This window comes from Stigmatopora nigra, chromosome 10, assembly GCF_051989575.1.
Source record: "Stigmatopora nigra isolate UIUO_SnigA chromosome 10, RoL_Snig_1.1, whole genome shotgun sequence".
NCBI classification, from domain to species: Eukaryota; Metazoa; Chordata; class Actinopteri; order Syngnathiformes; family Syngnathidae; genus Stigmatopora; species Stigmatopora nigra.
Genome location: NC_135517.1, coordinates 6,844,737 through 6,871,505, shown reverse-complemented (window position 1 = coordinate 6,871,505; position 26,769 = coordinate 6,844,737). Strand labels below are relative to the sequence as shown.

Genomic DNA, 26,769 nt, shown 5'->3' with positions numbered 1-26,769 from the left:
TTTTTTCTCCATTTTTTAATATACCATACACATTGTATATTCTTATATTATAAATTATAGACTTCCAGCAAATATATCATGTAAGGACAAACATTTGAGTATATTACATATAGTGGTACCTATACTTACTATTTTTTTTTCTTAAATTGAGATGCATTTTGCATGGAAAAGATTTAATTTGCTCTAAGATCCATAAAACAACCCAGAAAACCTTCTATAAATATAAAAGTATACCAATTTTGTAGGAAATATGTGCCAAAGACAAAAAAGAGGAAAATAATTATAAGAAAATTATTTATGAAGCCATTAAAATTAATGACATGCAAAGACATTTTCCAATGCATATGCCATCAAGCAAGACTTGTGAACACTTTGATAACAGAGCACGCTTCTTCTTTCCATCCGCACTGGGAATAACTTTCTTGGGTGAAAATTATGCCAGGCAAAGAATAAAGTTGCATAAAGACCACCAAGAAAAACTCAAGAAACAACATGTTAGAATTCTGTGATGAACGAGGCTCTAAAAGGTACACAAATCAGGAACTTACCGCCAGAGCAGCTCGGTCATGGTGCTGGAAAAGTTCCTGGAAAGGGGGCTTTTGCTTGGATGGACACACCCCCTCTGAGGCAATAAAAAGGCAACTATATCACAATTTTTGAATAAAATAAAAGATACAGGCTACAATTGTATTTTTAGATTTAAGAATTTCTTTCATATCTAGAGAAAACATTTTCTCATTGAGACCTTTCTTAATATTTTGTATGTAGAAACATTCATAAGTAGAGGCACCACTCTATTAACCAAATAATGTAAAACAGGGGTGGCCAAGTGCAGTCTTTGAGAGCCCCTATCCAGTCTGTTTTCCATGCCTCCTGATTATCCACCAAAACATCTGATTCAAATAATCAGGTTCAGAAAGAACCTTCCGGAAAGCTTGCTGATGAGTTGATCATTTGATTCAGGTGTGGTAGAGGAGGGTGAAATGGAAAAAAAGGCTGGATTGGAGCTCTCCTCCAGGACCGGATTTGGCCACCACTGATGTAAAAGATCTGCACGGCGGAATGGAAAAATGACAATAAACAGGTCCCAGCATTCCCAATATTTGGAAATGTTGACGTATTGGCATATTAACAAGTAAATAGAGAAGGTTTCCCTGGAGTAGACTGCATGTAAAATTCACAGCTGCAAAAGCTCCCGTTTTGCTCATTTCAAGAAAGAAGGGGAGGAGATGAATGGAGAAGAAAGGAGTAACTTGCCAATCGTTGGGAAGAATTCTATTGCTGATGTCAGTGAATCAAAATAAAGATCGGTAAATGCTAGTTACTTTATATTTATTCACAGAGAACATACATTTTCTCCAATTAAGGCAACACAATACCGCATATACACTGACTAGTACTGCATATGTAAACTATTTTTATATATTTTTCTTTTTTTTGTATTTCATAACTAACAACATTCCATTCAATATTGATACAAGAAAGTGGAGAAAAGTACCTGACACAAAGCCATACTATTAGCATGTACCTATATATGTATTTTTTTTGTTTCTCAGTTGATGCAGTTAATGCTGTATGCTAAGAAATTTATAACAGCAAATTCTTATTCGTAAAAAATATAAACTATTACAACATCTATTAGTTAAAAGCAGACATATTTTTCACAAATAGCATTGATAAAATTTGTGAAATGTAACATTCTTTAGCCATACAGTACACACTAATGTTAAAACTGAGACATCATCATTTCCTCATAAAGTGCCTATTCTAATAATAATAATAATGGAAAAAAAAATCCTGCCCTTCTGAAATAAAAATCCAAAAAAGTGTGAAAGCATAACGTATAGGTGGTCTCAAATGTTTTGCTTTGTGGCAATGTGTTTTTTGCATGAATAAAAAATAAAATAAAATAAAAAATAGCATGCTGGAAAAAAAATATTCTGACGCAAAGCGATGTTATTTCAGTGCCATACTCCTCACAGTGTACAATTCTTTACAAAAATATAAATCTGTTCAGCATTATCAAATGACATCATTGACATGTTTTGTACGACATTCAACATCCACAGGTAATTATTAATTATACGATGACCTAAATATTTTTTTGTTAACAAATAACACTGCAGGATGAGTATCGTAATGGGCACTATAATACAAAAAAACCCACATAGGAATTGTTTTTTTTTTTTGCCTCAATCCAACTGGTAAACAAAAAAAATCATATAAAAATTATATACAGTACAATCATTCCATTTATGGAAACTCTTTAAAATCTCTTGTTGAAAACAGAGTCGATGTTCAGAAATAAGAAATGTTTTGTAACAAATTACAATAACTTTTGCGAAAAAAAAATTGCTTGCAAACAAGGAGACATCAGTACCACAATTGGAATTTGGTTTAGTTTTGAATAGTATGTAAACTATGAAAATTAAAACCTGATCTCATGTACATAATATAGTATATATTACATCTTTTTGCGACTGCTATGGGATGAATGAGTACATAAAGAGCATGTATGCAAGAATATTCCTAAATATTTAGCGAACAATATAATGCTATGTATTTTAATTAACCCAACGGCTACAAAGATGAGGGGTTTTGTGTCTAAATCTCAGCTCAGCTTTCTTCCTGAATTCTATTAGTAGTATTGATTAATTAACCTTGATTCAGTTTTGAACTGAATTTGCCATAATGTGGCAATTACCGTGTAAACCCACACAGAACCACTGTGAAACCTGCTCTAGATTTAGATTAAATTATGATTAATATTATTACCAGTAACAAAAATAAAGACGTTTGAACATTCCTCTTTTTATTTGTATATTTTTGGTCCTGTTCAGCTACTTAGACAATAGAGAGAATAGTAAATCTCAGTGTCTTTATAGACCGCAACAGTTTTAATGTGCCACATGGTGTATTCCCATTGGGCTTGTCTTTTTTTTGTCTTAGTTTATCCAGATTATGCAGCTGGGCAGAAACTAGTTTTGGAAGATAGAGCTGAGAAAATAGTGATCCAAAAACATGATTGAATATACAGTATATTTACCATGATTAACTAATGTGGTAAGTAAGCTGCATTACTATTCTATCTAATAGTACCTAGTCCTTTGTGTACCCACTTTAAAGTGTAAAATGCAAGCCAGAATTGGGAGAGAAATCCCCCCTTAAACATCCACAGATAGATCAAGAAATGGGATCGTTGACATAAGCCATGTCTAGGGACAGACCATAATATTTTGTCATAACTGTTTTTCTTCACAGACATTAAAAAAATATTTCAGGTTTACCAGTCCCCCATGTCTCATGAGTCTGTTTTTCTCTATATGTTTTGTTCTGTTGTTTATTATGTTTTGCAGATATTATCGCCAGTGTTTTGTGTTCTATAGAAAGATTTAGCCATTGCCTCGGGCTATTATTTTGCTTATTCTTCGAGTTTAAAAATGTGTCTTTCGGGCTATCATTAAAATCACTAACAACAGAAGGGCTTGTTTATAAGAAACGTCGTTAATACTCAGATTGCCTAGTAGACAAAGAGAGTGAAATCGTGCAGTTCAAAAAGGCTGAACACAACAAATAGTCTCCAAAAGTCCAATATTAGGTGGGAGGGGTAACATCAATTCAATGATATTTTGTTTTGCGTGGAGTATTTCCAACAGATATTTGTTCCTCAGTTCACTTGCACCAAGAAATCACAAATAGGTGACTGAAAAGGATTTTGTTGGGATTATTTTTGCTTTTGGAGATTTCAACGCATCCTTTTCTGAATCACACATGACAGGATTCATTCAAATCGAAGGTATGCACATTCTTGACCATTGCAAGCTTCCTTTCAAATCAAAACTCAGCTATAGTTGTAAGTGAAATTATAAGAGCTGGGCTCTTTCGGGATAGGGGGTGGAGCCTCTGGAATTGTGATATTCTCAAGGTCCAGGAGGCGGAGCTTCATTTCCATGCTGATGAGCGTGTCTAGGTCACTTTTCGTCAAATCACTGCTCATCTCCCTCCCCAGCAATGCGCATAGAGCGTCCGTCCAGATGCAGTACTGGTCCACAACAAACAAATGCACATAACCCCGAATGATTGCAAGAATTACGAGAAAGTTTGACGAATGGTCACGCCTACGTACAAATTACATCACCACAGGCCTTTTAAAATGGGTAGGAATTCCATTACCACAGTCATAATGTATGGTGCCACGGCATTGTGACTCACACTTTGTGCATTTGTTGGATCATTACGTCATTTGATCAACACTATAAAAATGTGAATTATAACAACTATTACGTATATTTAGGGTTGTTTATTCATGGGGTGGTGGAAGCTTAGTACCACAAGAGTGAAGAGATTTCTTTTAGTCCCTAGAGCTTGTTATTACAATAATAAAAGCATAGCAGATCAGTGAGGGTCTTGAATAGTGTCAACTGAAAAGCCTGAGTTTTTCATTCAATATACGTGAATGAAATATGGATTTAACATGGGCCCTGGTGAGTTACGGAACAATTAGATATGTATAATGACTGATGTGCGCTTGTTGGCCTACCTCATATTTGTTGGGTGCAACAAAGTTGAGCGTCTCATCTGGATCATATAGGACAGAGAAAGCCAACTCTAGCACCTCCTGGGAAAGACCGTTTCGAAATGTTAAATCCATAATCCCAAAGAAAAAAATTACCCTAATCATATTGATTATCAGCAAAGCTTTATATTACTCAAGTTGAATACAAGGGAGAGTGCTGATCATATGTATCAATTAGATATTTGGTTCAGGCTATAGCTAAAAAAAACAAAGAAAGAAAGTGTGTGTGGTGAGTGGAACCTCTTTTTGGGTGACCCCATTTTTAGTATCGTATTTGTGTCAGGTTCTCCCTTAGGTAAGTAATCCTTAAAGCGTGTTCTCAAGTTGCCTCAAACTATGAAAGGCTTAATGAGAGTTCCAAAGTTGTTTAAGGCAGAATGTTTATCATACACCTACCTTGTTTTGCTTTAGAGCACTTTTTTCCTTCATATGTGGGCAGTCCTTCCCAGTCACCACAGACTTCATGTCAGAAACAAGTACTATAAGAATACAAATCAAATGGGCAACATGTCTTATATTGAACGTGTGATTATTTTCCATTTATGATCTACTCTAATGAAGAGCAGTTGTCAAATCTAGCTCAATCCCACATTTTTATAGCACATTCTTTTCCAACACATTTTAAATACAGTACGTATATTGCTTTTGCCTTTTGTCCAAAATGAATACTGCAAGCTCATTTTCCAATCAATTTCATCCGTTTATGCTACATAAATGGATGAAATTGATCTGAAAATGTTTTACTCCACCAAAAAAACATTCAATATTCTACATTCAACAACGTTTGGTAACAAGTTCACTAGCCTTCTAAAATAAAAAAAATGACGTAACTACTCTCTCCAGTTTAGGATAATTGTCTGACTGCCTATAACTTAAAGTATTTGTATTTAAAAACGATTTGTGGAAACAGGAACACAAGTGGGCCACCGGATGAGTCAAAATAAAGCAAACTCTTACTCTTGTCGCTCAGCATCTCAAAAGGCACTTCACCCTGGGGCGATTCATCCAAGTCCCCATAATGCAGCACTTTGTGGTTGAGAGAGAGTCTACAGAACCAGAATTTCTCTGTAACACAGGTGGGAATGCTTAACACAACACAGTCAAAAGAAAGAAGACACATTACATGTGTATTTAAAAAAAAAATGGGCAAAATGATCTCACCCTGCCTTCGGCGGTTCCCCACTTTTCGGAAACAGCTTCCCTCGCAAAGCCGATTGAGTCGTTGCTGCTTGATGAGCTCCAGAATCTCGGGTTGGATTCGCTCTCGAAGCTCGCTGCCTCACAAAGATGACATAGATGTTCAAACATTTTGACATATTCTTTGATGACATATTATGCCGTTTAACAAGTGTGGGAAATTGACGTGACACTGACATGATGGGCGGAGAGTGAAAGTCATCCTGGCTCATTCTCTCTGACTGTCGTAGTCGCAGTATCTCCGAGTAGTTGAGACCACGTAGCTTGTTCTTCAGTTGGTCTAAAGACGATGGCTTCATGGCCAGGGCCCTGGTGATCTGCTCTCGGACCACCTGCATCACCTGCAAAGCATGCGACTCTCCTATAAAATTGAACTTTTTAATGAGGAATGACTCCCATTTTTCCCCTTTCAAAAAGTGATGCCGTCAGCGAACAAACTTTCTTCATTTCTAGTCATTTATATTCAAAATGGACTCGAGGTAAATAACGGCAGCTAATTTGTTACAATAGACTGCAAGGACTCATAATGCCTTCATGTGAAGAAACCTCTCTGGGCGGCAGTCAACAGCATTAAGAATTTAGCTGTTGTGTAATATTAATTGGAGCAAGAGCTCTTTAGCTGCCGACTCCTGAGGGATTCCTTCTCACTCACTCACAGCAGAGGCAGCAAGCAGAATTTAGAACAATAAACACGTTTTTTTTTCTTTGTTTTTTACCGTCTACGTCAATTGATGGAAATGTGATATAATACGGCTCTCTCACTACGGTGAAAATAGAAACATAATCTTCTGTGCCAAAGCAGTTATACAAATCTGACAGAATAATGGGATGTATTAAAGATGTTTAGAGAGCTGGTGACATTTTAGGTAAAAAATCAATTCAGTTATGAGGTTTAAAAATGCAATAAATAATTTGCAAGCCGTCAAGCGCAAACCCCTCACTCCCTCAGATGTTGCAATAAAAAAAAAAAGCTTAGAGAATTTAAAAAATATATATTATAGGATACATTTATACACAATAACACATCTCACTTTGATTTAGTTTCGGTTTAAATCTGTTTTAACAAAGTAAGACCACATTAATTAACATATTGACAATACAAAACTACCCTTTTTTTCTAAAAGGTAAACACTTGGATACAGCTCCGGAATATAATTAGATTGAATCAAACAATATCTGATGCGTATTTTTCCTATTTAGGTTTTGTTCCAAGGGTTGAACATGTGCTTGTTTTGTGGAGAGGAGGAATACATGAATAATTTCACAGACTTAAATCATAATACAATCAACACTAACAAAACCACATCATTTATTAAATTATCTTCAAGCAGAAAAGCAAATGATATATACAGTGTTCCCTCGCTACTTTGCGGTTCAGCCATCGCGGACTCAGAGCTTTGCGGATTTTTTGGGGAAAAAATAAATAAATACGGGAACACTGTATTTGTAATAGATTGGTAATGGTTGGCAAAACCAACGGCCTTCCCCGCTTGTGCAATTGGACTTTACCAAAAAGACAATAGAATTAATGTGAATGTACTTGGCCATGCTTCATATGCGATCTCCCTTTAAAATTTAAATTGTTGCATTTGGGAGGCATTTGACTCGACAGTAAACATCTTTACTGACCTTGTTAAAGTCCTCTGGGGTGGCCCTCATCTCCTTCCAGGTTTTATTGAGCAGCTGGATGCAGATGCAGAAGAACTCCTCCCATGCGCGGTCATGAGTAAAGAACATAGGATGGTAGTCGTTGCAGCCCTCATTAGCTTGAGAAACAACAAAATATATCATCCATCCATTTCCCATCACCCGATGATAAACATTCAGGCAACATTTGACTTACGCAACTCTCCGACTTGAAGTATCTCGCAGAGTATTCGCGTGAGGTCGATTGCACAGCGGCCAAAAGGACATTCGTGCTTATCTTCGCGGCTACTGTTTTCCAAAACAATCTGTTAGGAGTGAAAAAAACATGTTACGCTCCAGTCGCTCGCCCACAATTATTGTCAGCCTGACAAGAGTCAGAACTTACCCGAATATACGTGTCCTGGTGGACCTTGGCCAAATACAGCATGTTGTCCAAAGCTAACATCCCTGGAGGAGTTTGTGTGAAATCCATTGCAGGGTTCAAATGGTTCTACATGTGAGAAAGGAATATAACAACAATTTAAGAGACAGTGTGTGTTGCTATTCACATTTAATTTGAGTCAGAGGAAACTTACTGTGAAACCTAGCATTTTATAATCCTTTGCATACAGAGCCTTTCTTTTTTCTGTGCCAGTGGGTTCATTTTCTCCATCAAAAGCAATTCTCCGTAGCTCGAAAATGACATCTCTTTGAGTCTGATTACCAGAAACCAGCACATTTTGAGCATAAATACAAAATAGCAACATTTCAGCCCATAGTATTTTATTGAATCTATTTATGAAGTGCAAATCATTCAATGCCAGTGCTCTGGTTCAAATGTATTGAATGTCTAGCCTCATGAAAAAGAAGTTAATGAGTTAATCATGTTTTTAAAGTCTATTATTAGTTTGCATCAGTTTATTCAAAAACAGAACATTTGTATACATCCAATCTACTTACATTTAAATTTTCTAACGGATTGGACTTCTATTGCCGTTAATAATTATTTGAATGAAATTCTCTCTTTTAAAAATTATAACTTTTTCTAAGGCAAGATAAAGAAAGAAAAAGACACATCCTTATATGAGATTATAGTACCTGGTCATTAGGATCCATTTTGGTCATCATTCGTTCCTCCAAAAGATTAAACGTCAACACCTGCAGCACATAAAGTTGGTGTGCCATCTCTGCTTTGATTGGTCGATTTCCTCTTATGACGTGCTGATGAAGAGCCACATAATTAGTTAGTACACTGCAGAGCTTATGAAGAAATGAGCACACTTGGGGATTACACTGACTAAAAGTATAGATGGAAGGAGAGTTTGTTGCTGCAAATTTTGGTTTGATGTTAGCCAGGTTTTGGCAGGAAATTCTTACTTCAAAGTCAAATCTACTACAATTGTCCAAGAGCTTATAGTAATTCCAAAATATCCTCCAACAATGAGATTCATACAACAGAGTGGTTTAGAAAAAGCATCCAAATAATCCAATGATAACCATTATGTGTGGCCTCATTACTTTTGTCTGTACAGTTTGGGTTACCATTCCTCACGCACGTACAAAACATGCAGCGTGGAGGTAGTCAGGTCAAATTAGGATACATAGTATACTGCTATGGTCTAACAGTCCTCATAAGTGGGTCACAGTCTTGGAGGATTTGGTTCCAGAGCGCTCACAATACTGTCTGTCACTGCTCCAGGAAATAAGACTGCAGTCTTCCTTATTTGCAGCCAGCTCAGGGAAGCGTTTCCACACAAGTTGGTGCCAAAAGGAAGCAGTCTGAGAGCAGGCTTTTTTTTTTTTTTTTTTTACGCTTCATGGATTTCATGCCATTTCACATTTGCTGGTTCTGCTTCAACATATTTCACATTAGTCTAGTATATTTGCCATAACTGAGTGTGTGGTTTTTGGTGCATGGAGCATCCATGCCCTAGTTTGAAAAGTATTCTTAAATAGTGCCTAATAGTAGTATTTGAATATTCAAAAATGTTCTACATGGGGCTTCGTTTGTAAAGTAGCACATGCTGCATTCAATTTGACATATTGATCGCTACACAATGTTTCAAATGTGGAGCAAAAATTCTTTTTTTTGCACTTTTGCCACAATTTGCAGCAAATTCTATAAAGAAAAAATATATAATAAAGAAAGTGACTCCATACAGTGTTTAAAATGGGGTGTGAATTTTCCCACCGCATTTTAAACACTGTGGTGCTAAATGTGACAAAATTGTGTGGCTTTATTAATACTGCTCAATGGTTCTGTACTATCTAATAGCAGATGTCATTTTAAGTCCTATACATAAGGCAGAGATGGTATGATTTTGGAAAAAAAAATGCTGTTTTTTTTACCTACTCTCAGTTGAATAGCAATACAAAGCAAGTCATTCTATCAGAAAGCCCACTGGCATTTGGAGCATACCGGTACTCACATTAAGAATGATAGATCGAAGGTGCTTCTGGGCCAAAGTGCTTGCCATTTCCTGTGAGTAAAGTAGGCAAATCGATAGAAAAGTTCAATAAACAAATATCATTCGGTAGGTACAGCAAAGGCGACCAATCTTTCATTAGCTTTACAATAGCAGAACCCAGTTTTGCCCCTCAGTTAAAAAAACTCCTATGGCAATTTGTTCCAACATGAATCTATGTACAGACCAGGCAAGCTGCCCACATTTGCATGGATAATGCAGCAGCTTTACACAAAAGAAAAACAAAGGCGTGAAGGTCTGTGGGGTGGAGAAGATGATATGAGAAGCTGGCGTGTACTCACAGTGAGGTGCTGCTCCAGCGGGTTAGCGTACACCTCCTACAAGGTCAAGGGAGGAAGAGGAGGAGTAGGAGGAGGTGGATGTGCAGTGGTGAACATAAATGCGCAAAACATGGAAAATGAGATACAACAATATATCACTGACACAGCATGCCCAGAAAAACAAACAACAACGCCACACAATTACAGTATTTATGTAAGAAAAAGTTGTGTGAAGCATAGGGTGCTGCAAAAGTCACCCTTCCTCATTCCCATTTGATTATTCGAATCATTTGTATATATAATAAGGCTATCAGCATTTGGAGCAAAGCTACAAAATGCATTTTCTATCATCTAGAGAAGCTCTGTGGCTGTTATAATGCGTCAACACCTACTACAATTTATAAGGTCATAAATTAATCTGGGCAAATTTCTTAAAACAGGGTATGGCTTTGACAACGCATACAGTAAGATGGCCTGATACTATTACCACTGATGCAAACTGATTGTCGTTGAATCGGGATTTTGCTTCTGCCTTCTAAATGGAATTAGATACATTTTAAACCATGGTGAAAGTAGCAGAAATTGTGCCACTTGTTGAGGCCATAAAGCTTCTCAAACTTGCACTAAATGGCAGTCTAGGACATAAATACTTCTGACCAGGTGGTAAATCTGCCTGCACTGCACCATTACACATTGGTGAGACACAGGAAAGCAAATGATGTCATTACATATTTAATTCAAAGAACACAAACTCTGTCATGTTCCAAGTAATTGAGTCAGTTTGCCCCCCAGTGGTCAAGGGAAAGAAATCCACTTTCCAAATAACATTTAGTTTAGCATGAAATAATAATATTCTTCATCTGTTGGAGGCAATTATAGTACCTACATAATGCATTAGTGACGCATGCAGAAAAAAAGGCAATAAGCAACAGGATAATCCTCTTTGTATTGTTTCTCTTTAGGTTTTTTTTTTTTACCAAATATGTTGAGAATTGGTGCACATGCATGTTTGTGCAGGAAACAATCAAACAAATTGTGTTCAATCAAACTAGATTTGCAACTATAAGGCTTTAAGGCAACTTTATGAAATATGTATATGTATAATGATCGTCTGGGAGTTCTAATGAAAAAGTACTATGTGCCACGGTAGTTATGTTCATCCGATAGATTATAGTTTGTATTCGGGCATCTTGATGGAAGGTGCTTTAGCAGATTGTTTAAAAAACAGGCCATAACATTAGGTACGCCTGCAGTATTTGAATGTTTTAATTACCCTACTTTGCTATTAGGACACCTCTTCTTGTGACAAGGTAAAATTACGTTTCTGAAAACTACAGCCGCAAAAATATATATTAATATCAATTAACTCAATGAATAACTTGTACTTTGTCAATATATTAATATATATGTAAACTGTATATTGTTTTTGGATTTTTGCTGAATTTTCAATGCATGTCTTGGATTATTTCTTTAGACTTCACACTACAGATGTGCTATAATAACATCATATCAATAAATATATAAAACTATAATGGCCTCTTTTATAAATTGCAAGAATCCTAATCATTGACAGTTTTATGCCATGTCATTTTTTTCCCCATCCCAGTGGTCTGACCTGCCGTCGATCCTCCGGTGCTTTCAGGAAAAGCGCATTGATGAGGGCGATGGCGTAGGTTTGAATCTCTTGGTTTGACCTGAAAGGATATCAAGCGAAACAAGAATCCTGTTAGAAGTATCTTGCTCCACATGTATAACCACTGAGTTCCAAAAGAGTGTATATGAGTTGTGGCAGGCCTTAAAATCAAAAAGCCTGTAGTATTTTTATTACTCTGGCCCTCCAATCAGGGAGCAGAATATCCCTGATCATGTGTGAGTGTGCTCACACTTGCAGGTGCCCGATGAGCTGTCCCACGGTGATCTCCTGAGCCACTCGGTGGTAGAGGCTGTGGCTGTTGAGTACCATGCTCTCCAGGATGGCCAGGGAGCGCTGCAGGATGGACACATCCACCATGGGCTGGTTCACGTAGCTTGCAATCTTTGGAGGAATCAAAAATAAATAAATAAATAAACTGCGTTGGGAGTGGGAGGGTGGGACAGTGTTCCCTCGCTTATCGCGGTTAATGAGGACCGGGACCCCCCGCAATAAGTGCATTTCCACGAAGTAGGGGTGCCCGTTCAAAAATGCTTAAAGAAACGTGTAACACGTGCACAAAAGCACCACCAAGCAAAAACATCATAGTAGTCCGTATAGAAGAAACATTGTTTTTTGGGCGGTAAAGATGCGCCTGTAAACAGCCATGACGTCATTAATGCCATTCCTGAACTCTCACCATGTTATCGACCATTTCTTTGATGCAATTACTAATTCTTATTGAATATTTTGTTTCCACCTCTTGTAAGATGAAGTGATTTATAATTTTAACTTAATATCTTTACATTTTTTATATATTTTTTTCCTGAAAAAAATCCGCGAAGCTCCGAGTCCGCGATAGCTGAAGCGCGAAGTAGCGAGGGAACACTGTACATGACAAAAATCTGCACCATACACTGGTTGTGAGTCATCTTCGGATAGCAACATTCTTATTCACCATCAAATATCCCCCAAGTTATTGTGTAGCATTTGTTATGAGGAACTATCAGGGCTACACTGAAGCATTCGGAAAATAAACACGCGCAAAGCACACGCTGGATGAGGTCCAAATAATCCGGGGTGTTGCTAGGCAACAGCACCCACTCGCTTCCGCTGTGTAGGAAGTACGTAAGGTCAAAGGTAAATCAAAGCCAGCGAACAACAAGGACTAGGACATAAATGAAGACTATGCGACTGTGGAGAGAGGGATGAAGTAAGGTACCTGTTTAATGAAGGAGAGCGAGATAAGATCCCAAGATACAATGCCGTGATCCATTAACTCCAGGAATGCAGTAAGAGTGAAGGCCAGCATTTCGCCAAATCTGATTTTAGAAGAGAGTTTTCATCACATTTTGATGTCATTTTACGGTACACTGCACGTGACAGAGTCTGTTTTTGAAAAGTAATCATCTCAGTGGGTGAAAAGCCAAAAAAATAATAATAATAATAACAAGTGAAGATGAAAAAAAAATATCTCACTGCGTGCCGCTTTCGACGAGACGAGCCAATGTCCCGATTCCCTCCATGTTGATAAACTCTGCGGCAAACGTGGGGTCTGCCGACAGCTTTGCCAGCTCCTTCAAAGCCTCAAGGCGAGCGTCAATCCCGTGGGATTGGATTCGCTCTAGCAGTTGCCGGGCAGCGCGGCCCTGTCAGACACCAGAAGAAATTCCAATTAGGAAAAATTAAATGATTGTTAAGAGGTGAGTTGATTGTGCAGAGCCATTTAGTGTCAGGACAGTTTTCAAGTAATTGAGGAACAATGGAGTGGACAATAATGCAATAACAATTTCTTGAAAGATGAGCTACTGCATAGGTGAAATTGCGTATACCATATTTCACAGCATTCTGGAGAATGTGGCTTTGATAAAGTAATGCGCCTCTATAATAGATTTTAGTACAGTAAACACAACCATAACTCAAAAGGCGTATTGGATTATAAAGTCAATTTTACGGAAAGTACAAAGCATTTTAAGTGCGCTTTTTGTCCAAAATATTCAGTAACTGTTACTCACGGGAGAAATGGCCAATCGAAGAATTGTCCCGTTCTTAATTTCACAGCGGTTCTAAAGAAAAATCACAAGCTTAGTGAAATATTCACGCAGTTGCCAGGACAAAACAGAAAGAGTTGAGCTCACCTGTTCCGTGATGTAAAGCTGAGGGCCATCGGCATACCGTAGAGCAAACTGCTCAGAGCCAGACAAGGACCAGCTGGAAATGAAGAAATAAGCTTTATTCCATCAATAAAATGTGACATTTCGCTACAAAATTTATATCATTGCAAGACACTTAGACTGATTTTTTTTCCTTCATAGCTTGCAGCCCTAGATTTTTTTATTCAGAGTCACAAAATTAATCACGGCAAAGGACAGGCTGTCATGTATAAAAAGTAAGATAGACAATGAATTGCAAGATTTGTGAATCAGAAGCCTTATTTCCTATTGCAGCTTCATGCTAAAAGTGAGTTCACTTAAATCTCCAAAACAGAAGAGATAACTTGTACTGAAATTGCACATTATTAGCATTACATATATATAACATTGGTATTGAAATATCAAAGAGAGAAGAGGTTTACCTATCGCAAACTTCACGGATGATTGAGGTCAGAGGTCTTTTCTGTCGTTGATGGAAGACGGAAAAAAATTGTAAATGAATGTGAAAAAAAATATTATAATATCTACAGACAGAGGTGAAAGGTATAAATTGCAAGTACATAACAAATACTATAATTCACACATAAAAATACAAGTAAATCCATAATAGGGTGTAGTTAACTAAACAAAACATGATTGTAGAGCAAGCAGTCCATGTCAGTTTGTAGAAGTGGACTGATCATTCTGCTTTATGTTATCTCCTGTATGTAAAATAGGACAATTTTGCACCAACCTGATCCATCTCTATAAGCTGAGCATTGGCACCCGGCCATTCAATAGCCACCTTTACAATATCTGCAGGTGGTGGCATGGTTGCCTTTTTGTTGTCACCTGCAGACAGCTAGAAAAAGGAATACATGACTTACTTCATTGACATTTCTATTTACTTTAAGTCCAAAGTCATTGCCCCACCCACACAATATGGCAACCCAAGTTATACTATTTATAAAAGCCAGCAGTATAAGGTCAACAACTACAGAGCGGGATAAAGGCTACTTCAAATTATAGCAAACTTATTTTGGTGATCAATTGAGAAGTTCATTACCTTAATGAAGAAATGTGGATGGAATCTCTCTACGTCGCACTACGGCACTAGTAACCACTTTGTCAGTTCCCCTGAATAAAAACAAAGTATTAAAATGATTAATTGGGACAAACATACAAGAAACAATGCACGATTTATGTTGTTTTACTAAGATAGCCATTAAACATAACCCTAAATTATCAGTATGATTTTCATCCATTCATTTTCCAACATGACCTGTTAATTAAATGCAAATTTCAAAAGGCTAATAAAACTATACACCATTTACGAGAATGTTTTTAGATTCTCTATCGAAATAATGACTATTTATACAGTAAGTAAACCATTAAAAGTCTATTCTAGTACGATGAAATCTAAAGTGGTCTAACTCCAAAAGTATTGTCAGATAACACCAGTGCAATGAATACAATTAATAATGTCTGAGTTCTATTCAAATGAGCCAGCATCAAAGCCTCAGCATTTGTATGCTAGAGCACTAACACGCGTTGTGAATACTGGAACGAAGCCACCCCCAAAAAAAGCAGCCTGCGAGAGATATTAAATCACTTTTGGTGAATTTTGTAGCAACACCCAACACTATTTTACCGCTGAATTGACTAACATTTCAGTAGATCTTTACAAGTGAGGCTTTTACAAAGTTTACTAAATCCCTCTTAAGCCAGTTTGCCGTCATAAACATGGAGTCCTTATTAAATATAAGTTTAAACCTGTAAATCCCTCACTCTTATTTGCAAATAATTTCCTTAGCCCGTAAATGTTGCAAAAATACATCAAGACTGTTGACATTCATAGTACGAAATTATTGCTTTGTTTCCAACTTAACAGGCCCAGAATACTGTGAAAAGGAATTTGTGAACCACTCCAGTTTAAATCATCATGCTGTTTGATATATTCAATCATTCATATCGCTAAACCGCTTCATCATAAGGGTCACAGGGGGTGATGGAGCCAATCCCAACTGACTTTTTGCGGCACCAGGTGGGGGACACCATGAATCGGTAGCCAGCCGATCGCAGTTATATTATTTTTATTATTATCATTATGCAAAAAAATGTATGTATCAAGGTTTTTGTGTGCCGAGTCAAGTCGGCGTCATGTTAACGTCCAACTTTGTGGTTCGACTGTTGCACAACACAATGCGATAGTCAATGCATAGAAGTGCATTGTGCACCAGGGACACGATTTGTCAGCAGCAATAGACCCAGCCTGCTTATGAGCACGTGTTCACTGGTAGCTTGGCAACAACCGCTAACTAGCCTGGCAGTTAAGTTGAGAAAAATCGGCAGTTTCCAAGATATGATATTTTTAGCACGGTTTAAAATATTGCCACTCCATAGCTAGACTGAGGTTTGCAGTTTCATTTTACTCATTGGCTGCCAGCCTTCCCAGTAAGGGGTCTTCCATACATTATGCAATTATAAGGCATATTCCCACTGGAAAAGGTCAGTTATTTGAGATAAATACTATAATATAAAAGGCCAAGTGATAGATTTCCTGATCGGATTATAAGTCAATATTGCAATCATTGTGACAGGCCTAGGGGAGTAAAAACAGTGTATACCCACTGCAAATAATTAGACTATATATACACTGCTCCCAATCAGATACTATGAAAAATAATATGCAACCAGCATTCCAGAAATATGCATGCTAATTGAACACTCTAAATTGACCGTTGTCATGGGTGTGATTGTGCATGGTTTTCCGTCTCCTCGTGCCCTGTGATTGGCTGGCTACCGATCCAGGGCGTCCCCTGCCTCTGGAATCAGCTGGGATAGGATCCAGCACCCCCGCAAACCAAATGAGGATAAAAGCGGATCAGAAAATGAGATGAGATAGGTAAGTATAAATGACTGAAGCAGTGTAGTCACCAAGATGAATGTGAAGCCACGTTTTAAAAAAAATAAAAAAACGTCTTTGACCAATAAATCAGCTGTGCGACAGGAAGTACACAACTTTCAATGTAGCCATTCAGCTTGTTGTCTACAGCGCCCCCTGTGGCCAGACAACATCCTTGCAGGTGATATCTACTCTAGCTGAAACGAATATCACCATTATTGTGTTACCTTTTCTTTTAAAAACGCAGTACGAAGCATCCCCGTTTGCATTTAAAACTAAATATAGTTTCCTCTGGCATCTGCTAAGAAATGGACAGTTTATGGCACTGTTACCGTGCAAGCTCTCGCCGGTAGTCGTGCCACTTTTTGCTTTTCCGACACCAAAACGCGAGGGTTTAAATGTCAATTAAGATGCATTTCCAAAAGTGTTAAAATAAAGAGTTCCAATCGCATGCATGATTGAACAACATCAGATTGAGAAGCAGTGACGAGCAGATGCTGCACCGGATGTAACTGCGAAAATATTCAACAGTAATCAGCAACATCGAGTAGGTGAGGTTAAATTAAACGTCGTTCTGCTTGCTGAAGAGTTGACAGTTTGTCCAAATGTAAAATAAAAGAATCAGTAGGCGTTAAATCGAGTCAGAAGTGCTGAGCCTAAAACTAGATGGTTCTATTCAGCACGCATCCGTCTGCTCCTCCATTGGAGCCCCAGTTTTCTATGTATTATCAATCTTTTAGGTGAGATGAATAGGTGGAAGTGGTGATTATTGCTCGAATCGGTGATCGGTGTTACTCACCCCGCGGCTGGGCCATCGATGCTGAGAGCATCCCCCTCTTGTCTCTCTCGCCGTGGTGAAAATGTTTGGGAAGAGCAGCAGACACTCCTCTAACGCCTTGTAGGCGGGACGCGATGCAAATGTCAGATCTTCCCCCAAATAAGCAAAGACAGCATGTTCTCTTGCTTGTGTGCAACAAGGAATGTCGGGATTCATTGACAGAATGCAAAAAAAAACAGTACGGATCACACCCACGCGATTTTACTTTTTTTTTATATATGATGATATTAATATGAGCTAGGGGTCGAAATTGCAACAAAAACATTCCTTCGAGCCGGATTTGAACCAGCGACCTAAGGATTTCAGCACTTAGCTCCTACAGTCCTCCGCTCTACCAACTGAGCTATCGAAGGGCACGGACGATGCGTGTTCGTATGTAAATATATACTAATATAAAATGGTTGAGCACGGTGTTGCAGCAATATTACTTTAATGCGTTAGATGGCTGGTTTAATACAATATTTTGGCCATTTACGATAACCTACAAACATACAAGTTATATGACCTCAAAAGAAATACTCATTCGCTTGTTTTTTTATATTGTAGAGGATATTGATGTATCACTATTTGGTTATTTTGGTTTTTTTTCTCCTATTAAAACATAAAAATGCATGATTACTATTACCTATTATCAAGGATAAAAACTTTTGTATATATAAATATTTAAATATACATTTTAAAATATTTTTGAAGGGCACAAATATTTTGGAAAAAAACTTTTTTGTATCTGAACAAAGTACTGGGTTCCTTATGTATTCAATGCTCTTCAGTGTCAACAAAAAACAACTGAATTTATAACACGTTTTATTCAACACAGAAACAGTGTTCACAGAGAAATATCCACAGCCTGTAACACCAGCTCACATCATTGGAATTGCGGCTGGTGACAATTTGATGGGGCAAGCAGACATGAATGCACTTCGATCAACCGTAGGAACAATTTTTCGAGATTTAACAACAGCTGATTGCTTTAAATTTCACATTACATAGCTCATGCACAACATCAAAAATAACATCTTTGACATGTGAGACATGAACATAGCATAGCATAAGTCACAGGCACAACAGCTGAGCTGTTGTGAGTGTATGTGTATGTGTGTGTTTGTGGAACTGGATTATGATAAATTAAAATCACTATTGCCTCACCCGTGTTTGTCATCCTGAGGATGCATCTTGTTTACACACAATTTATCTAAAATGCACCCCAACAACACATGGACAAAAGATTGCACGTGACTTGAATTTTTTTTTAAAATCTCATAATATAAATCGTACTGGTGTTAAATGAAAACAAAAAAATCCTTGTAAATTTTGGAGTGTGTTCTCATATATACGGCATTTAAATACATATCCATATTCTGGTGTTTACTATACTTTTTGCGCCATGTGCAATATACAAATTGACATATGAGAACACAATCCATAACTAACAGAAAGACTGGCTACACAATGTGATAACAGGATGTTCATGTACAAAAGCAAAACTTTCACTCCACCTCACATTTGCACATAAACTGACATGAAAATGAACTGAGCAAAGAACAGTTTAAGGCTTTTAACACAAGCGCACACAACCACAATCAGTCCAGCGTCACACTTGTTCTCAGACAGATGCACTTTTGTTCTAGGTTATTTTTTTGTTCTACATTGACAGCAAAGCACATTGAGAGTGCTTTTGTTATTTTGTTAAAGATGAAAACCATGTCATCATTCAGACAAAGATGCACTGAATACTAATATAATAAGACTCTTCTTTGAGGTAGAAACATGGAATGCAATAGTTGTCTCATTGAAAATCATTTAACAGTTAAAACAAACTGGTGGTTATGAGGGGGGGGGGGGGGGGTCAAGGTGAAAATGTCTTTCAAGGTCACACTGGAGGAAACAACTAGTCATACGCACTATTTGGGGGACAGATGCCACAAATACAAAAAAAAATGTCATTTGTATTAGCCTCTTGATGCCATTAGATGGTGATAAAGCACTACTTCTTTTGAAATGAAACTCCTCTGCTCACTTCAACATATTTCCTTGATGACAAGACACTAACAGATGAAAAAGAAACAAATATTCCACCGATGTACACCTGATCTTGAAAAAGAAAGTAAAAAAGTTATTTGGTTAGACACCAATCCACCCCAAAAAAATAAATTCTCATTGTCCAACTTTCCAAATAGAAATATTAAGGTTTTCATCTGTAGTTGTGATTTGAACACTAAGCAGTCGTCAAAGTACGTAAAAATACAGTCCATTTTTTTCTGTGTGAATGAATGCACTCTTGTTTTACGTTCCAAAAATTACAACCCATCGTTTATGCCTGCATGAAATATATTATTCTTAGTCCACTCTTTTTCACTATTCACAAAACATTCAAACCAAAATATCCCATATGCTTGAAGACAATAGATGAATTGTATATTTGGGTATAAAAATATATATACAATGGGTTGAGGGTTTATTGACTGAGCGTCAAAGCTATCAAGATATATCTCTATTTATTAAATGTTTTATCAGTTCAGATTATTAAATAATGAATTAAATAAATTCATTGAAGCACATAGCCTTATGTTGATGTTTATTTATATATTATTTTTAAACTGTATTTAATTGAATGGAAATGCAAGTTATCTAATAAAGAAAAAGAATTTGATTTCTTTGAAAAATCTAATAGTAAAAAATACAATTTTAAATTAACAGCGTGCTTTATTTCTTGGGAGCATAAAATATACGGGTACAGATGGTTAAAAAAAATAATATACCGTGATGATCGATTGGGGTGGTTCATTATAGTACAGATATTATGATTAGCATGGGTTTCCAGGTTTGCAAAGAGGATTCAAAATTTACACCTAAAATGTCATGTAAATGATATAATTTTTATGTCTAAAAAATGGTCCGATGCTGAAAAGGCAAATGTAGTCGTCGAGCTTGGTAATGTATTTTCAATGATTTATAATTAAAATATTTTTTTGTATCTCATGCATAAGTTTCATTTGAAGGCAAAATGAACAATTGCACCAATACAGTATAAACAACGATTTAGTTACCAATTAGGTTATTCCATTTTAATGTTGTTTTAACCATTTTATGTCAGTGCTTTTTGATGCATTATTTTGCTTGGTGGTGCCTATTTACAAGAGGAAAGGAAAAACAAAGCCACGCCAATTGAACTGTCCTGTCAAGAATAGGATTTTGTTTCTCATGCAGTTAATGTAAACCTTAAGTATTTGCTCAATTTGAATGTGTTGGTGAGACTTGTTAAGGGAAATGGCACTTTGCCTTTCCTTGCTATTGGGATGACGGATAAAAGGAGCAGAAAGGGGGAGGGAGACAAGTTTTGTGTGGTGAGATGACTACCAGTCTGCATTACCCCATGTTTCCTCAGCAGGTTTCGTGGGACTCTTTTTGGTCTTCCCATCTGCATTCTCCCAGTTGTTGTCCCAGGCTTCCCAGCTCTCCTCTGTACTGTGTTTGTTGTTGGATGCTGCATCAGAGCCCCAATTGTCCCAGCTGTCAGAGCTCTTCTTTGCAGAATTATCTGCATTGGTCCAGCTGTCACTGCTCGGGGATTTCTTGGCCTTTAGGGAGGTGTTGCTACCAAATGTTTCCCAGAAGTCTTTTGAGACCGGCTGACTGGAACTGCCCTGATATCCCTCGGTGGCATCCATGTTCTGGTAGCTATCACCAGCAGCTCTAAATAAATTATAAAAATATTTAAAAAAAAACACTATGAAAATCATATTGAAGCACAAATATGCATTAGACATTTTCCACAACATGAAGTTGTATTGTTATTACCCATCTTCTGGTTTTCCCGAGAAAATATTGGACAATTTGGCACCAGCTCCCTGCATCTAGGATACGATAAGACTATGGTTAAAAAAAAGAAACTAACATAAAACTTGTCTTGGCATATTGACGGACATGTCATAGTTTGTCAATTCTGTTTAATCCACAGTATTATTTGAAAAAACTATAATATTAATGTACTGTCTTGAAAGAAGATAAGGTGAAATAAAATAAATCTATAAAAATGTTGTGCACAAATACTTACCACCAAAATTAAAATGGCAGCAAGAAAAAAAAACATACAAAATTAATATACATAAATATAAACATGTTTTAACAAAACCAGTCTAATATGAGAGTGGAAAAAAACAAGGAGGGGCCCCTCCAAAATTTCTAGACCATTATTTAACCTCCCTTCAAATAAACTGCGATAAAACACAGTAATGTCGTGAGACACTGCTTCACCTTCACGAGACTGGTTTTGTACTCCGTGTGTGGAAGAGCTCTGCCCCCATTCCTACCTTGTTTGCCAACTCACTGATGCCGACTGTCATTTCATCTAGCAATTTGCCATCTTTGACCTGAATGAGCCAAATTGGAATTATTCAAATAATCATTTTAGTACAGTAACAGTGGAAATAATATCGTATACACTCCTTTCAAAATGCCATGTTTTTTTAACAACAAAAAGAAAGACCTTGATTAATACTTTTAAAAAAAGATCTACATTAAAACACATTTTAATAAAATAAAATAAAAATATTATTAAAATCATGTATGTTTAAATACACACCCACCCAAATTAATACTTTGTTGCAGCACATTTGCCTTCAATTACTGTTGTCCTGCAGGCCAGAGGTTGATGCTAGAATATCTACCCCCCTCTTTGGAAAAAGACGGTGCCACAGCACAGAACCATAATAGTCAGGACACCCCCGTTGCGCTACACAGTCTGGATTTTGGCTCGGCCGTTCTAAAACCCAAAGCCATTTCCTTTGGTAATTTAAAGTCATATGGACATGCTAAAAGAGAAGGTTCCTCTATTTTTCTAGCAAAAGCCTAAAGGATATGTACACTTGATAAGAAATGCATGTGATTAGCCAACAAGCCTTTCAGGGTGTCCCTTGTCTACTGGCCATAGGTGACTGGGCTAGGCTCCAGCAGGAAAATGAATGAATAATAAATGTGTTTAGTGGTTAACCCCGTGAAAAGTATCTTGTTCTTGTCCCCTGACTGAAACCATTGAGCAATATCTGTAAAAGCTAATTTTATTTTAATATTTCTTCTAAATTTAATGAGTAACAAACTCAGTTTACTCTGACTTTTAATTTTTTTTTTATCTAAGGTCTTTTTTTTAAATCACAAAAAAATGGCATTTAGAAAGGAGCTGTTAAATTTTGAACAGCAGATAGTAATCGATCATTTTGTCCCAGTGCACTTTTTTTCTATTATTTTTGATTATCGTCTGAACAACAAAGTGTTATTTGGAAAAGAAAGCCGTCACAATCATACAAAAGTTGTGTATGAGAGAAAAGTGAAGCTCATGCACCCACATGCCTTTAACTATGCCAAATGTACATTACAAGACAAAAAAAGGCTTATCCAGTAAATTATTCCAAACTTAAGCAAATACAATAAAAACAATGTTACAACTAACAGGTTTTTTTCTTTCTGCAATCAAAAACTCCATCTGCCACTAAACAATTAGGGATGCAGAGCTTTTTTGTCTTGTAATGGGCAATCAGGGGAAGCTGCAAAGCAAGCAGTATAGAATAGAACACAGCAAGCACATTCACATCTGAAGCTGTTTTGTTTGTAAATGCTGCAACCCACCACCAATTGAACAACTTCAAACATCAATGTTACCTTCTCTTGGGTAGGTTTGATAACACTCTCGTTTATTGTGTGTCCTAACTCTGTGGCCTAGTTGGAAGTCAAACAGGGGAAAATATAAATCACTTCATATCATTCATTTCCAGCTTGCTATCAAATGATACAACACTGAACTTGTCTAGGTCTTTTTTTTTTTTTTTTTTTTTAAATAAGTAAACAAACAAAAAATCCTGAAACACAGACAAAATAAACACACAGGAATAGGTTAATGATTCCCTTTCATAAAATCCTATTAAAAACATGACCGAGATTTTTTTTTTCAAAGTATGTCATTCTACCTTAACACCACAAAAACAAATTTTACCAAATTGACACATGAATGGATAACTGATTGCAACAGATGTCACAAAGTATTTATACAGTAGTTGTTGTTATTTGTTTTAATTTTATCTTGCTTTAGTAACACTGCATTAACTGATGAGAAAACTAAAGATTGATAAACTCGATAAATTATCCATACACTGACAGCATTTATATACCTCATGATGCAGGAACCAACAAGACACAACAGCCACCAAATTCTCTTTCCAAGCCAAAATAAAAAGAACATGCAAACCAGAAAAATGACTAAATAAAAATGACACTTAAATACAAGCATAATGCACAAAGAGTCATGCGCTTGTTTCTTGCTTTACCGGTTCTGGGGGTGCCTTATAACCCCTTAACTACATCCAGGGAAAGCAAAGAGATATTAAAGTAAGAGTCATTAAAGCATCATGCTTTTCTATTTCAAAATTGCAGTGAGGTAAATAGTTAGTTGTTTTTTGGTCGGAAAGTTACAAATAAATGTAAACAGTAGTAAAGAGGCACCAAAATTACATTATATTTAGAAACCTGGTACAATGGCTTCCAAGTTTATAAAAACAAATGTAAAAAAATATACATATTTTGGTGCCTCTTTAAGTAATCAGTATGTTCTGTGTACATGTAACACATCTGCATCAGTCTTACCTTTAGAGTTGCTTGATTAGCCAGTTTTGATGTCTGAGTGAGAAGAAAATGTGAAAATCAATTAAGTCCCTTTCTACAAAAAGGCTACCGGTTAATGAAAACAAATTGTTAGATAAATATCGCTTTGTAAATGTATGTTTTGAAGATATGTGTCCTTACATTATCTTTTGCGATAGAAGCAAACTTAGTGGCTCCTACGGTGAAATTACTCCAACCCTGAAAAACAAAGAGAGAAATGAAAATCTATTACAAAGAAAATCAAAGTTTAAAATGTCTTACCGAATAAATGGAGGACATTGCGTTGTTTATAAAGTCTTCCTCCTTCTTCTCTGGGGTAACGGTGTTGCCAAAGCCAACATAGCGGTTCTCTTGATTCCCACTATAGCCACCTCCGCTAAAGTGTTTAACAAAGTAAAATTGGTATCACAATTACACAATCATAGTGCCTAACGCATACTACCTGGCCCCTCGGGGTATCAATTTGGCCTTTTTTGGGCATTTTGGATGAAAATACATGCCCGGAATGCCCTTCTGTTCTAGTGGTGAAAACCTACTTGACAGGGGAAACAGTTTTTGGGGTTTTAATGGCCATGATGAGGCACGTTAAGGCGGGGTGATGAACCAGAACCCGCTTGCAGATTGACTAGGTTTGCTGTAACCGTTTTATTACATTTATATTCATGAGAATCGAGAACAGCTCTTTGGGATTTTTGAAATAGTGAGGACAGAATAGGATTTCAAAAATTGAAAACCTGATCTGGTAATTAGAATTGGATCAGTGTTAACTGATTAAATTATGGGATCAGAAGTTAAAAAATAAAATGTGAAAGCATTTTATTACCTCTGGTAAGAGTTCACGTCATCACTCAACCAGTCTTCGAAAGCTTTATCACCAGATGCGACAGAAGTCGGTCCAGATCCCCCAGACCTGACGCACAAAATGGACTTGTTATCGAATATTCATTTGGTGGGGCATGCAGGAAAAAAAATACACACATGATACAGCTTCAGCAATTTTAATGTTGCAGGCTGGTATCCATGTATAATGTGTTAATAGTTTTGGTTAAAAAAAACACCTTTCAATAGATCTGCTCTTACAAACAGTATAATTTTCTCATTATTCTTACCGATGGGAGGTTGAAAGATTGTTTTTTGGTTGTGGTGAGGTCCAATTTTTGGCAGAAGATGTCTCGATGGACCACTCTTTCCCCTCTGCTTCAGTGACAACCTAAAATTTGGATGTAAATGACTGTTTTGAAGGCAGCCTTTAATTGCATTCTCCAGTACTACAGGGTTATTCTCCAAGAGAAATTGCCCATTGATGTCAACTCAGTGTACCTTGTCCCGAAAGAGTGCAGCAGCACGGCTATTATACTTCTCCTGTAAAGTCCAGTTGGGATTGTAATCATCTTGAAGTTCAAGAAATAAACGAAATTTGCCATTCCCCCCTGCTTTCATCTTCTCAAGCTCAATATCCTTCCACTTGTCCATCGTGACAGAACGTACAAAGCTGCAGGAAGAACAGAAATGGCACATTCCAAACAACAGTTTATGTAAAAAGAAGTAGTAAAAGAAAAGAAAATAGAAAATAGCTATTTGTAATCATTTACATTTTAATATTAACATTAGTTTATTAACTGTTGTATATTAACATGCACTTTCGTTTTTGACAGTTTTTTTTTTTACCTGAGATGTACCCCCAAACCTCTGTGTTTTCCAGAGCATTCCAAACATATCCAGATTCCATATGTCACACTGACCCACTGGGGGTTGAAGGCCCCACATTCGAAGCATAGCTGTGACAAAAACAAAAAGACACTTATCAATCTTATACTCATATTTAGAATTTTCTTTAGCCGCAATTTCCCCAATTTGAAGCCTTACTACATAAAATGCACTTATCATTTCTTTTATTATTTGATTTGTGGACTTACAGCATTTTCATCCTGAGTTCGTACTTCCTTCAATACTCTTCTGGTTCTTGGACTTGCCATGATGCTTGATTGAGGAGAAATCAAATGAAAATTGTTTCATGAGCGTTGACACCGGATTTTACAAGAAAATGCAGAGAGACTTCTCCCAATTCATTCGTGAGTGTGGATGCAAAGTCTAGCCTCGTACTTACTTGAAAGCCCACTGTTAAGTGTTAGTGTAGCATGCTTGGATTTTGCAGGATCTATGCCTGAACCTTTACAGTAGAAACTACAATATGTTGTAGAATATATATGTATATGTTCTGAAGAATATATGAACCAATATGTTTAGCCAAGCTTGACAAGTATGAGTTGGAAAGTTTTTGAATAGATGATTCTGCTAAGTGTACCCAGACTATGTTCTGTGAGCCTTGTATTATAAATAAAGTTAGTTAAGGTGGTTATCTTTCACAGGACACAAAATATTGCAACCTTGTCATGACAGTGTTGTAGAGTGTGTTCTATTAATCGCTGTTGTGTTGAAATAGTATCTCATCTCATCATGTGAACCGC

At 36.9% G+C, this 26,769-nt stretch overlaps 2 protein-coding genes and 1 non-coding gene across 14 annotated transcripts; all 3 read right to left on the bottom strand.

Moving 5' to 3' along the window:
- Window positions 1–1,315: 1,315 nt before the first annotated feature.
- elmo2 (engulfment and cell motility 2) lies at window positions 1,316–17,829 on the bottom strand. Of its 4 annotated transcripts, none has more exons than XM_077725749.1 (23): window positions 17,612–17,829; window positions 14,974–15,044; window positions 14,662–14,769; window positions 14,351–14,391; window positions 13,914–13,986; window positions 13,791–13,841; window positions 13,255–13,424; window positions 12,998–13,097; window positions 12,029–12,180; window positions 11,761–11,839; window positions 10,167–10,202; window positions 9,829–9,879; window positions 8,498–8,620; window positions 7,996–8,115; window positions 7,806–7,910; window positions 7,617–7,725; window positions 7,403–7,539; window positions 5,951–6,114; window positions 5,738–5,850; window positions 5,534–5,641; window positions 4,973–5,055; window positions 4,541–4,618; window positions 1,316–4,042 (listed from the first exon to the last, which is right to left on the bottom strand). In XM_077725749.1, exons 3-23 carry the CDS (start codon window positions 14,737–14,739, stop codon window positions 3,842–3,844), a joined length of 2,172 nt encoding a protein of 723 aa, XP_077581875.1. In that variant the 5' UTR covers window positions 14,740–14,769; window positions 14,974–15,044; window positions 17,612–17,829; the 3' UTR covers window positions 1,316–3,841. The 4 variants fall into 4 exon arrangements, with proteins under 4 accessions (XP_077581875.1, XP_077581876.1, XP_077581878.1 ...); XM_077725750.1 differs by having other exon boundaries at window positions 12,035–12,180; window positions 17,612–17,828; XM_077725752.1 differs by lacking the exon at window positions 10,167–10,202 and having other exon boundaries at window positions 17,612–17,827.
- Window positions 17,830–17,915: 86 nt separating this feature from the next.
- trnay-gua (transfer RNA tyrosine (anticodon GUA)) lies at window positions 17,916–18,003 on the bottom strand. Its single transcript is given in 2 exon segments — window positions 17,916–17,951; window positions 17,967–18,003. It is a non-coding gene; the product is annotated as a tRNA-Tyr (tRNA).
- Window positions 18,004–20,198: 2,195 nt separating this feature from the next.
- arfgap1 (ADP-ribosylation factor GTPase activating protein 1) lies at window positions 20,199–26,284 on the bottom strand. 9 transcript variants are annotated; one of them, XM_077726575.1, is made up of 13 exons: window positions 26,218–26,284; window positions 25,970–26,079; window positions 25,622–25,793; window positions 25,411–25,511; window positions 25,125–25,211; window positions 24,563–24,677; window positions 24,443–24,499; window positions 24,284–24,316; window positions 23,968–23,997; window positions 23,306–23,362; window positions 21,961–22,020; window positions 21,449–21,504; window positions 20,199–21,343 (listed from the first exon to the last, which is right to left on the bottom strand). In XM_077726575.1, the coding sequence occupies exons 1-13, from the start codon at window positions 26,275–26,277 to the stop codon at window positions 21,004–21,006; spliced, it is 1,278 nt and encodes a 425-aa protein (XP_077582701.1). In that variant the 5' UTR covers window positions 26,278–26,284; the 3' UTR covers window positions 20,199–21,003. The 9 variants fall into 9 exon arrangements, with proteins under 9 accessions (XP_077582701.1, XP_077582703.1, XP_077582704.1 ...); XM_077726577.1 differs by lacking the exon at window positions 21,961–22,020; XM_077726578.1 differs by lacking the exon at window positions 21,961–22,020 and having other exon boundaries at window positions 21,449–21,498.
- Window positions 26,285–26,769: the final 485 nt, after the last annotated feature.

Coding starts and splice junctions, on each gene's coding strand:
- elmo2 (XM_077725749.1), bottom strand. CDS start 14,739: ATGCCACCACCTGCAGATATTGTAAAGGTGGCTATTGAATGGCCGGGT. Junction 11,840..12,028: donor CTCATCGGGCACCTGCAAGT/GTGAGCACACTC, acceptor ATATCCTTTCAG/GTCAAACCAAGAGATTCAAA. Junction 5,642..5,737: donor GGGGAACCGCCGAAGGCAGG/GTGAGATCATTT, acceptor CCTGTGTTACAG/AGAAATTCTGGTTCTGTAGA.
- arfgap1 (XM_077726575.1), bottom strand. CDS start 26,277: ATGGCAAGTCCAAGAACCAGAAGAGTATTGAAGGAAGTACGAACTCAG. Junction 26,080..26,217: donor GAACTCAGGATGAAAATGCT/GTAAGTCCACAA, acceptor TTTTTGTCACAG/CTATGCTTCGAATGTGGGGC. Junction 25,794..25,969: donor GGTTTGGGGGTACATCTCAG/GTAAAAAAAAAA, acceptor TTCTTCCTGCAG/CTTTGTACGTTCTGTCACGA.